This window comes from Rhinoraja longicauda, chromosome 2 (genome assembly GCF_053455715.1).
Source record: "Rhinoraja longicauda isolate Sanriku21f chromosome 2, sRhiLon1.1, whole genome shotgun sequence".
Classification (NCBI taxonomy): domain Eukaryota; kingdom Metazoa; phylum Chordata; class Chondrichthyes; order Rajiformes; family Arhynchobatidae; genus Rhinoraja; species Rhinoraja longicauda.
Genome location: NC_135954.1, coordinates 114248949 through 114261808, shown reverse-complemented (window position 1 = coordinate 114261808; position 12860 = coordinate 114248949). Strand labels below are relative to the sequence as shown.

Below are 12860 nucleotides of genomic sequence, written 5' to 3'. Positions count from 1 at the left end.
TACTTGATGTTGCACTCCAAGAAGCACACGGTCCTTCACAAATCAATCCACTACTTCCAATGGCAAGGGAACCAAGACGATTGGAGCTGATGGATCTGTTGCAGCCTTCATCCGCCTTCACGGCCGGTGACTTCAAGATAACTTTGTCCGCCTGGTCCGACGTTGATGTCTTGTACGTTGGATCATTCTTAATCTGGACCCTCATCCTCGACCCTTACCGCCATGGGTGGCCCCACCAGAAGCTAGTGCTTCCCACGGCATCCCTCTCAGAATCATGGGGGCACGCACGCCTCTTCACCACAACAAGGTAACGATCCAAAGAGGACTAAAGTATTATTGTGATTGTGATTGTGAAGATCTAAGCATTGAATACTTTTTGCACAAAGAAAAGTAAGCAACTCTTTTGAATAATCATCTATAACTTAACCCATTCTGCTATAAACCATGCCCAATCCAACACATCCATTTGTGAACCATAAACGACCCACACCATTCTGCCACTGACTCTTCATAATTTAATTGATTCTTCAATAAATTATTGCATATGTCCAACCTAACACAACCTGTAGTGGAATCTAATACAACCTTTAGTTGACCACATTTAGCCCATCCCATTGATTTAACCCAAAGATAGACTGGGAAAAGCTGGAATAACTCAGCGGGTCAGACAGCATCTTTTCTCCAGAGTTACTCCAGCTTTTTGTGTCTATCTTTAGCTCATTCCATTCTTCCATCGACCCTAATCTAATTCATCCATACATCATAGAATCTCACCTGCTCCTCCACATGGGGCATATACAGTACATAAAACATCACAGAAACAGACCCTTCAGCACACAGTGTTTGTAATAAACTGATCTCACCTGTCAGTACATGATCCATATCCCTCTATTCCCTACACTTCCATCTGAATCTGCCTGGCACTGTGTTCCCAGGCCACACTATTCCTGTGTACAAAAATGCCCCCCATATCTCCATTGAACCTTCCTCCTTTCACCTTGCAGCTATGCCCTCCAGTGTCGGACACTCCGCATACGGTAATGATAACAGTCAGTGCAGTGAGCCTGGGAAAAAGGCTCTGACTGTCTACCCCATCTATGCCTCTCATGTACGTCTATCATGTCTCCCCTCAGCCACCGACGCTCCAGAGAAAACAATCCAAGTCTGTCCAACCTCTCCCTGTATGTGACACCCTCTGATCCAGGCATCGTTCTGGTGAACCTCCTCTACCCCCTCTCCAAAGCCCCCACATCCTCCCTGTAATGGGGCGACCACAACTGCACACAATACTCCACATGAGGCCTGACCAAAGTTTTGTAAAGCTGCAACATGACTTCCTGACTCACATATATCGCCTAGTCTACTTTTCTATAGATTGCAAAGAGTTTATTTCTATTTCTTCTCAGGATGCTAGCACTATTACCAACATTGTGCGGCGTGGTGGCACAGCGGTAGAGTTGCTGCCTTACAGCGAATGCAGCGCCGGAGACCCGGGTTCCATCCCGACTACGGGTGCTGTCTGTACGAAGTCTGTACGTTCTCCCTGTGACCTGCGTGGATACCGAGATCTTCGGTATCCTCCCTCACTCCAACGACGTACAGGTTTGTAGGTTAATTGGCTCGGTAAATGAAAAAATTGTCCTTAGTGTGTGTAGGATAGTGTTAATGTGCGGGGATCGTTAGTCGGCGCGGACCCGGTGGGCCGAAGGGCCTGTTTCCCCACTGCATCTCTAAACTAAACTGAACTAAATGAGTTTTTCTTGTCATCCATGATTGAGAAGCTGGTAGCAGGAAGCAACTTACTCCTTCCAAAAACTGCACACATTTTAACTAATTCTCGCAACAAACTTAATGTAATCTTAGCCAAGTATTTCACAGATCTTGCAAGTATTAAGTTAAAGGAGGTGCTAAATGACCCTATTAAGATTTAAATGCCAGTACACCAAAATTAAGATTAAATGCCAGTACACCTACCTTGGAAAAATAGGTCTTAATTTTGTTACCTGTTAGTACAAAGTCTTTCACGTGGCAGTTGTCACAAACCATTGTAACAGTTTGAGAGAAGGTTTCTGGAGTAGGTGGAAGGAAAACAACCTACAAGTGGGAAATGTAGATAAATCATCGTTTTCCAACATTCCACGGAAATTAAAACATCCATCTTTTCAACAATGGTCCAGAAAATTAATGGCAGACACAAAATGCTGGAGTAACTCAGCGGGTCAGGCTGCATCTCAGGAGAGAAGGAATGGGTGACGTTTCGGGTCGAGGCCCTTCTTCAGACTGTATTCAATCGAAACTATCTTCTTCGATCAGGGTTTTGAAGTTGGGGTGATATGTTACAGCCTGCTATAGGGAAGATGTTGTTAAACTGGAAAGAGCGCAGAGAAGATTTAGGATAATGTTGCCGGGGCTTAAGGGCCTGAGCTGTAGGGAGAAGTTGAGCAGGCTGGAACCTTATTCCTTGGAGCGCAGGAGGTTGAGGTGTGATCCGGTAGAGGTGTATAAATCCATGAACGGTACAGACAATGGTGAATGCACGGAACCTTTTACCCAGAGTAGGGGAATCATGAACCAGAGGTCACAGGTTGAAGGTGAGGGGGAGGGGGGGGAAGATTGAATAGAATCCTGAGGAACAACTTTATTCACACTGAGTGTGCTGTTATATGGAATGAGCTGCCGGAGGAAGTAGTTGAGGCAGGTACAATGACAACATTTAGAACATAGAACATAGAACAGCACACGGTGGCGCAGCGGTAGAGTTGCTGCCTTACAGCGAATGCAGCGCCGGAGACCCGGGTTTCATCCCGACTACGGGTGCTGTCTGTACGGAGTTTACACGTTCTCCCCGTGACCTGCGTGGGTTTTCTCCGATATCTTCGGTTTCCTCCCACGCTCCAAAGACGTGCAGGTTTGTAGATTAATTGGCTAGGTAAATGTACAAATTGTCCCTAGTGGGTGTAGGATAGTGTTAATGTGCGGGGATCGCTGGTCGGCGCGGACCCAGTGGCCCGAAAGGCCTGTTTTCACGCTGTATCTGAAAAACTAAACTAAACTAACAGTACAGCACAATAACACGCCCATAGGCCCATAGTGTTCATGTTGAACATGATAAGATTATAACATATCCACGTGCACATAACCCATATCCCTCCATTCCATGAATATCCATATATCCATTCCTTCTCTCCCGAGATGCTGCCTGACCTGCTGAGTTACTCCAGCATTTTGTGAATAAATCGATTTGTACCAGCATCTGCAGTTATTTTCTTATATTATCTAACTAAAAGTCTTTTAAATGGCACTAACAGAGAAAACCCTTTTCACCCAGAGAGTTGTGAATCTGTGGAATTCTCTGCCACAGAAGGCAGTGGAGGCCAATTCACTGGATGGATTTAAAAGAGAGTTAGATAGAGCTCTGGTACAGTATTTGATTGTTTCACCCTGGGAAAAAAAGGTTCTGGCTGTCTATGGGAAGGAACTGCAGATGCTGGTTTACACCAAAGATAAGACACCAAATTCTGGCGGGACAGGCAGCATCTCTGGAGAAAAGGAATGGGTGACGTTTCGGTTCGAGACCCTTCTCCAGACTGAAAGTCAGGGGAGAGGGAGACACAGAGGTAAAGAGGTTTAAGGTGTGAGAACGAGACATCAAAGGGGATATGGATCAAGGAAGATGTAAACAGAGATAAAATGTAATCAGGGACAGTCAGACTGGTTGGAGAACCGGGAAGGGGGAGTGATGGAGAGAGGGGAAAGCAAGGGTTACTTGAAGTCAGAGAAGTCAATATTCATTGTGCTGGTGTGTAAACTGCCTAAGCGAAATCTGAGGTGCTGTTCCTCCAATGACTGTCTACCCTGTCTATACCTCTCATAATTTAACTGTGGTTCCAGGGAAAACAATCAAAGTCTGTTCAACCTCTCCCTGTGGCGAATCCCCCCTAATCCAGGCATCATTCTGGTAATATGCAGCTAGACATATTGCAGCTCTCCCTTCAGTGCCATTACCTTGCTCCCACCCAAACCCTCTCATATTTGAACCAAACACCTCCCGGCTTAAACATATAATATACCTTAGTTTAGCATGGAAACAGGCCCTTTGGCCCACCGAGCCCGTGTTGACCTGCAATCTTCATACACTAGCATGATCCTACATACCCGGGACAATTTACAATTTTCACCTTTGGAGTGTGGGAGGAAACCAGAACACCAAGAGAAACCCACCGGAGAACGGGCAAACTCCGTACAGACAGCACCCACAGTCAGCATTCAGCGAGGAGGAGACCGTGTACCATTTAGCTACAGAGTGCGTGAGGTTGCAGCACCTGTTCCAGTATCTGAAGGGACTGCTCCTCAAGTTCTGGCTCCATTTTAGCCCTACGCTTTTAATGTTTGGGCACCACCCGGTACAGAGGGGGGAGGGTCAGGAGGGAGGAGGGGGTCTCCCTGTCGGTCTGCTCCTGGGCCTGGCCAAGATGGCAATCCGCGGGTCCAGGCAGCGGGCAGTCGACGGCCTCACAGAGGTCGGCTGCCTACCCCTGTTCCGGGCTTACGTCCGTGCGCGCGTGTCCCTGGAGAGGGAACACGCGGTGTCCATGGGGACTCTGGAGGCCTTCCGGGAACGCTGGTCGCCGCGGCGGGTTGAATGTATTGTTGACAGAGATGGCGGGATTTTAATGTGATCATTGTTTATTTTGTAAACTGCCGATACAGGCGGCTTTTGTTTGATCACATTTTGCTTAGTATGTTTGTATGTTTTTCTTTGGAATAAAACTTTTATATAAAATTCTTTTTTTTTTTTTAAAACAGTCAGCATTCAACCGGGTCACTGTTTAGTTTAGTTTAGAGATGCAGCGCAGAAACAGGCCCTTCGGCCCACCGGGTCCGCACCGACCAGCGATCTCCGCACATTAACACTGTCCTACACACACTAGGCACAATTTTACATTTATACCAAGCCAATTAACCTACAAACCTGCACCTCTTTGGAGTGTGGGAGAAAACCGAAGATCTGGGAGAAAACCCACGCAGGTCACGGGGAGAACATGCAAACTCCATACAGACAGCACCCGTAGTGGGGATGGAACCCGGGTCTCCGGCGCTGCATTCGCTGTCAGGCAGCAACTCTACCCAAATGGCAGCAGCTGATCAGCTTCACCACATCGAGCCTCATTGAATGTGGGAGGTAGTTCACTCACTCACCTCCATGATCAATGCCTGGCCCGGCTGCAGCTCAAACACGGCCGGCCTGATGGCAAACGGAGTTACGTTCAGAAACCCAGCCACCGCCACGCTCTGTGGAGTGAAAGAGGCAAAGACAGGTCAGGCCCTGAGTGCGATCGATCACAGGGAGAACGTGCAAACTCCACACAGACAGCATCCGAGGTCAGGATCGGACCCGGCTACCTGGCGCTGTGACGTCCGGGTCCCTGGCACTGCTTTTCTTTAGAGGTACAGTGCAGAAGCAGACCCTTGCCCACCGAGTCCGCGTAGACCAGCGATCATCCCGTAGACTATCGCTATCCTACACACCAGGGACAGTTTACAATTTTACCAAAGCCAATCAACCTACAAACCCACATGTCTTTGGAGTGTGAGAGGAAACTGGAGCACCCGGGAAAAGCCCATCCGGTCACAGGGAGAATGTGCAATCTCCATACCGAGGTCAGGATCGAACCTGGGTCTCTGCCGCTGTGAGGCAACAACTCAACCGCTGCGCCACCCTGAAGCCTAATTAAGTGCTTGATGGTCAGCTGACACAAAGCTGTGTGGCCGTGTGAACTGAGAGATACAGGTGGGCTTTGGGACACATAGGCAGGCTAAGTGAATGGGCAACAACATGTTAGATGGAATACATTGTGGAAAAGTGTGAGGTGATCCAATCCAGTGGAAAGAAATAGAAGAGCAAAGTATTTGTAGATGGTGAACGATTGATAGACACAAGTGTTTTAAAAGGATCTTTTCAATGATTCTTTATTGTCATATCTACCTGGGTACAGTGAAATTCCTTGTTTTTGCATACAATCTGGGAAAATCATACACTTTTCTGGCGCTGACAAAAGTTTCAAACAGTTCATCGATCAATGTGTATCAATAATTTCAATCAATGAAAGTTAATGTATAGGTACAGCACTGATTAGTTTAATTTAGTTTAAAGGGGCTTTCAGTCCACCAAGTTTAGTTTAGTTTAGTCTTCAGTTTTCTTCCCTACACGTAGTTTAGTTTAGTTTAGTTTAGTTTAATTTAGTTTAGAGATACAGTGCGGAAACAGGCCCTTCGGCCCACCGGGTCCGCGCCGACCAGCGATCCCCGCACATTAACACCACCCTACACCCACTAGGGACAATTTTACATTTACACCATGCCAATTAACCTACAAACCTGTAAGTCTTTGGAGTGTGGGAGGAAACCGAAGGATCTCGGAGAAAACCCACGCAGGTCACGGGGAGAACGTGCAAACTCCGTCCAGACAGCGCCCGTAGTCGGGATGGAACCCGGGTCTCTGGCTTTGTAAGGCAGTAGCTCTACCACTAGGCCACCGTGCCGCCCCAAGTCTATGCCAACTGCTTCTGTGTTATCCTACTTTCTAATCCAATTATTTTGCAGAGGCCAATGAACTTACAAAGCAGGAATTTCCCAACCTTTCTGCTCTTAACCTGTGCGCTCCCAGCTCTGTTCACTCTGATAGTAGAGAGTTCTCACCCTGAAGTTGGTTGTTGGCCACATTCTCTTGGGCATGATGCAGAAGCAGCCAGCATTGTACCCTTCGTTTCTGCACAGGAACTCTGTAAACTTCACTCCTCCCATCAAGCAGAATCCACAGTCTAACGTAGCAGGTACTGGGCATGAAAGGGAAATAACAGAAATTTAGTCTGCATTTTCTGTTTCACTCAGAAGGTGGTGGGTACATGGAACGATCTGCTGAGGCAGTTACTATACAAGACACTGACTTCTCCGTGGATTGTCACCTTGTGGTGGTGAAGCTTGTGTGGTCCTGAGATCCTGAGATCCTGAGAGCGATGCCGTCTGGAGCTACGCTCCTGGTAGGGTCACCCATGGCGGTAAGGTCGAGGAGGAGGTCCCTGACAAAGAGCAATCCAACCAAGACCTCAACGGTGGAACAGGCGGAGGGAGGATGATGGCTGGCTTTAGTGGAGCGTCACAACGGCTGGGAAGGCGGATGGATGAAGGCTGCAGCAGAAAAGGGTCCCCGGTCGTCTTGGACTCCACGCCACTGGATCCTGACCCAGATCTGTCAAGGACCGTGTGGTGGCTGTCTGTGCACCAGTCTCCCCACGTTACACAAAGTCACGCACAGGCGTCCGACCCTATGGAGAGGACAGTCATACTCGCTTCCAGTCACCACCGATGATGACAAGACACTTAGCCCAGTTAATGGATAGAAATGGTTGAGATGGATGCGGGCCAAACAGGAACAAATGGGACTAGCTTGGATGGGGCATGAGGGTTAGGGTTAGGGGGTCGAAGGGCCTATTTCCATGCTGTATCAAGCTCTGGCTCCATAACAGAATCTCAAAGGGCATTACGTGCTTCAATGCTTCCCTTCCTTTTTTGCTCTGGTTTATTTTCACCCACATGTTCAGACCGTAATGTCGTATCCTTATTGTTTTGATGTGGTTATGCTTTATTCTTAATTGTTAACTGTGTGTTTGTGTGGTCATTTGTGAGCGGAGCACCAAGGCACATTCCTTCTATATGCACATTCTAGGCCAATAAACGTATTCATTCATTCATTCATTCATTCATTCATTCATTCATTCATTCATTCATTCATTCATTCATTCATTCATTCCCCGCCCCCCTCGACCCTCAGTTCACTCTTCCTCTCCCCTCCTCATCTGACACTCTTTAGTCTCCTTTTCCCCCTTGCCTTTGTCACTTACTCCACCAATTTGCCATCCATATCCCCCCTCACCTGTACCCATCTGCAGTGTTACTTGCCAGGCTTTGTCCAGCCCCCACCGCCCTTTTCCAGCTTTCTCCCCCTACTCCAAACAATCTGATGAAGAAAGGTCCGACCCGAAACGTCGCCAGTCCATTCCCTCCACAGATGCTGCCTGACCTGCCATGTTCCTCCAGCAATTTGTGTTTTACTCCAGAATCCAGCGTGTTGTCAAGTTGGAAAGGGTAAAGAGAAGATTTACAAGGATGTTCCAGGACTGGAGGGTGTGAGCTATAGGGAGACATTGAGTAGGCTGGGTTTCTTTTCAATAGACAATAGACAATACGGGGATCGCTGGGCGGCACGGACTTGGTGGGCCGAAAAGGCCTGTTTCCGGCTGTATATATATGATGATATGATATGATATGAATAGGTGCAGGAGGAGGCCATTTGGCCCTTCGATCAATGCGATCATGGCTGATCATTCTCAATCAGTACCCCGTTCCTCCCTTCTCCCCATACCCCTGACTCCGCTATCCTTAAGAGCTCTATCCAGCTCTCTCTTGAATGCATTCAGAGAATTGGCCTCCACTGCCTTCTGAGGCAGAGAATTCCACAGATTCACAACTCTCTGATTGAAAAAGTTTTTCCTCATCTCCATTCTAAATGGCCTACCCCTTATTCTTAAACTGTGGCCCCTTGTTCTGGACTCCCCCAACATTGGGAACATGTTTCCTGCCTCTAACGTGTCCAACCCCTTAATAATCTTATACGTTTCGATAAGATCTCTCATCCTTCCATGGAGCGCAGGAGGATGAGGGGAGATCTTATAGAGGTGTATAAAATCATGAGGAATAAATTGGCTAGATGCACAGAGTCTCTTGCTCAGAGTAGGGGAATTGAGAACCAGAGGACATAGGTTGAAGGTGAGGGGTGAAAGATTTAATAGGAATCTGAGGGGCTACTTTTTCACACAAAGGGTGGTGGGTGTATGGAACAAGCTGCCAGAGGAGGTAGTTGAGGCTGGGACTATCACAACGTTTATGAAACTATTAGGCAGGTATATGGATAGGACAGGTTTAGAGGGATGTGGGCCAAAAGTGGGCAGGTGGGACTAGTGTAGGTGGGACATGTTGGTCGATGTGGGCGAGTTGGGCCGAAGGGCCTGTTTCCACGCTCTAAGACTCTAAGACTCTATCCACAACCTCCTGGTCCCCCAAAATGTGTTTGTTGTTGGTGAAATCCCCACAAACCGATCAGGCAAAACATTATGACCTGATGAGCCAAAACATTATGACCACCTGCCTAATATGCTGTTGGTCCTCCGTGTGCAGCCCCATACGCAGCAGGGTGCGATGCACTGTGTATTATGACACATTCCTCCCGTGACCACCATTAACATTTTCTGTGACTTGTGCCACAGTCGACCTTCTGTCGGTTCGGACCAGACGGGATAGCCTTCGTTGCCCTCGCGCATCGATGAGCCTTGGGCGCCCAACACCCTGTCTGTCGCCGGTTTGTGGTCTGTCCCTCCTCGGACCACTGTCGGTAGGTACTCACCATGGCTGACCGGGAGCACCCCACAAGCCTTGCCATTTCAGAGATGCTCTGACCCAGTCGTCTGGCCATAACAATTTGGCCCTTGTCAAAGTCGCTCAGGTCTTTACTCCTGCCCATTTCTCCTGCATCCAACACATCAACTTCAAGAATTGACTGTTCACTTGCTGCCTAATATATCCCACCCCTTGACAGGTGCCATTGTAACAAGATAACCAATGTTATTCACTTCGCCTGTCAGTGGTCATAATGTTTTGGCTGATCGGTGTATATTTGCCACCCGTCCCTTCAGAAGAAGTGACTTGCTTACATGTTAGTATAGGAGGAGGTCTTCTGGCTTCGATGGGGATCACAAGTGGATAGGGTGTTTGTGTCTCCACTATTAGAAAGTCCTCAAATTCGGCTGGAGAATCGGGAGCAAACCGAATTGTGTATTGGCAGCTCATTCCCGGTGCGACCATCCCACCTTCTCCTGGAAATTTACCTGTTTGATGAAACAGAGTTAGCAAAACTGTTACATTTTTTCCAGGTGAGGCAGAGGTTCACCTGCACCTCCTCCAACCTCATCTACTGTATCCGCTGTTCCAGGTGTCAACTTCTCTACATCGGTGAGACCAAGCGCAGGCTTGGCGATCGTTTCGCTGAACACCTCCGCTAAGTCCGTCTAAACCAACCTGATCTCCCGGTGGCTCAGCAGTTCAACTCCCCTCCCACACTGACCTTTCTGTCCTGGGCCACCTCCATTGCCAGAGTGAGGCCCAGCGCTAATTGGAGGAACAGCACCTCATATTTCGCTTGGGTAGTTTACACCCCAGCGGTATCAACATTGACCTCTCTAACTTCAGATAGTCCCTGCTTTCCCTCTCTATCCCCTCCCACTTCCCAGTTCTCCCACTAGTCTTCCTGTCTCTGACTACATCCTATCTTTATCCCGCCCCCTCCCCTGACATCAGTCTGAAGAAGGGTCTCGACCCGAAACGTCACCCATTCCTTCTCTCCTGAGATGCTGCCTGACCCGCTGAGTTACTCCAGCATTTTGTGTCTACCTTCTGTTAAATTATCAAACTGGTAAGCAAATGGTCTCAAGCTAAGAATTCACAGACACCAGTGTAGAAAGGCCAAGAGAGAGTGGAGATGCAAAGGATGTTTCCACTGGTGGGAAAGTCTGGAATCGGAGGGCACAGCCTTAGAATAAAAGGACGTACCTTTAGAAGAGTTAAGTCAAGACTGTTTTATAGAAACATAGAAAATAGGTGCAGGAGGAGGCCATTTGGCCCTTCGAGCCAGCACTACCATTCATTGTGATCATGGCTGATCATCCACAATCAGTAACCCGTGCCTGCCTTCTCCCCATATCCCTTGATTCCGCTAGCCCCTGGAGCTCTATCTAACTCATCCAGTGAATTGGTCTCCACTGCCTTCTACGGCAGAGAATTCCACAAATTCAGAACTCCCTGGGTGAAAAAGTTCCTTCTCACCTCAGTTTTAAATGGCCTCCCCTTTTTCCCTTGGACTGCGGCCCCTGGTTCTGGACTTCCCCAACATTGGGAACATTTTTCCTGTACCTAGCTTGTCCAGTCCTTTTATAATTTTATATGTCTCTATAAGATCCTCTCTCATCCTTCTTAAACTCCAGTGAATACAAGCCCAGTCTTTCCAATCTTTCCTCATATGGCAGTCCCACCATATGTCCAGAAACGGAAGTGACATTCTTATTTGCAGTAGCACAACAGATATGTCAACACTGTAAAACACTGCAAAACCCATAATAAACAACAAAATAAAGTATATGAAAAAAACAAGACAAATAAATGGACAATAGTAGTACAAAGTCAAAAATAATGTCCAGTAGTCTACAAAGTTCAGAGCCTATTTGGAGGTTATAGTGTTTACGAGCTTGATGTGTTTAATTTGTCGAATGGAGATGAAGAATTTCTTTCGTCAGACGGTAATGAAACTATATAATTCAATGCCACAGACGGCTGTGGATGCCATTGGCTATTTTCAAGGCGGAAATTGACACGTAGTAAGGGTGTCAAAGGTTACAGGATAAGACAGGAAAATGGGATTGAGCGGGAAACATAGATCAGCCGTGATCTAATGGTGGAGTAGACTCAATGGGCTGAATGGTCTAATTCTGCTCCTATGTCTTATGGTCTCATGCTTATCTTTGATTAAACAAGATATAGATCGAAGGTTCCCAAACTGGGGTACATTTACCGCCAGGGGGTAGATTTCGCCTACCCAGGGGGTACAGTTGTTGATTCTGGATTTGTACATATTGACTGACTGTATCACAAAATGCTGGAGTAACTCAGCGGGTCAAGCAGCATCTCGGGAGAGAAGGAATGGGTGACGTTTCTCCCTCTATCTTCCTGTCTCCACCTATATCCTTCCTTTGTCCCCCACCCCTGACATCAATCTGAAGAAGGGTCTCGACCTGAAACGTCACCCATTCCTTCTCTCCTGAGATGCTGCCTGACCTGCTGAGTTACTCCAGCATTTTGTGATACCTTCGATTTGTACCAGCATCTGCAGTTATTTTCCTACACTATTGAATGACTGTGTTTGGTTCTGGTATCTGTTCATCATTAGTTGTTCATAAATAAGTGAAATAACATTGTTATGTGCTATTATTATTGTTATCTATATACTAAAACTCTCGTTTGTTTGTTTGTTTGTTCCTGAACTACAGCCAAAACGGTACACGACAGCGTGACAATTTCAGGCCCACCTTACTCACCGTCGTCTCTTTGGTGCTAATGGAAGAAGTTTCATTGAAATCGGTGTTAGATTTTTAAAGTTATTCACATTTTAAAGTTTAAATCTCTCTCCTAGGGAGGGAGGGGGAGGAGGGGGTAGTGGGGATAAGGGGAGATTGAGGGGGATGGAGTGGGTAGTGGGGGGAAGGGGAGGGGGTAAGGGGGGAGGGGGTAAGGGGGGAGGGGGGGAGGGGATGGGGAAAGGGGGGGAGGAGAGGGTGCTGCACCAATGCAGAAGAGGTTTGGGCCTAACGGGTCCACTCGGTCTAGTTTGAACTTAAAATAACAATGTTAAAAACAGTATTTTAAAATTTCCCCTTTGTCAGTTGCTTTGCTGTGGTAGAAGTGTAAACTCAAATTACTGAACAAAACAGGGTGGGGGTAAATTTACTTTCAAAAAGTTGCAAAGGGGCAAACGGGATGAAAAAGGTTGGGAACTCCTGATCTCGATGGACTGGGGAACTAGTCGAAGGAATGGCTGATGGAATTTAATGCATGCTACACAGAGAATGGTTCTTCTCTGACTCAGACTTATTTGCTGTCATGTTTCACTGTTATACTTTGTCAATGTCTCGGGAACATAAAATTACTTCTTTAGTCTCAATCAATCAAGAATGCGATGCTATAATAAATAACCTAAA

General features: G+C 47.2%; 1 protein-coding gene across 8 annotated transcripts in view; it reads right to left on the bottom strand.

The window, feature by feature from the left end:
- Positions 1–12860, bottom strand: part of dlec1 (DLEC1 cilia and flagella associated protein) — a 149781-nt gene that overhangs the window by 92759 nt on the left and 44162 nt on the right. For all 8 annotated transcript variants that reach the window (XM_078429930.1, XM_078429947.1, XM_078429957.1 and 5 more), the window contains 4 exons: positions 9768–9941; positions 6700–6836; positions 5200–5292; positions 2004–2094 (listed from right to left, as the gene is read on the bottom strand). In XM_078429930.1, the coding sequence (XP_078286056.1) occupies positions 2004–2094; positions 5200–5292; positions 6700–6836; positions 9768–9941 (495 nt within the window). The remainder of the gene's footprint in view (positions 1–2003; positions 2095–5199; positions 5293–6699; positions 6837–9767; positions 9942–12860) is intronic.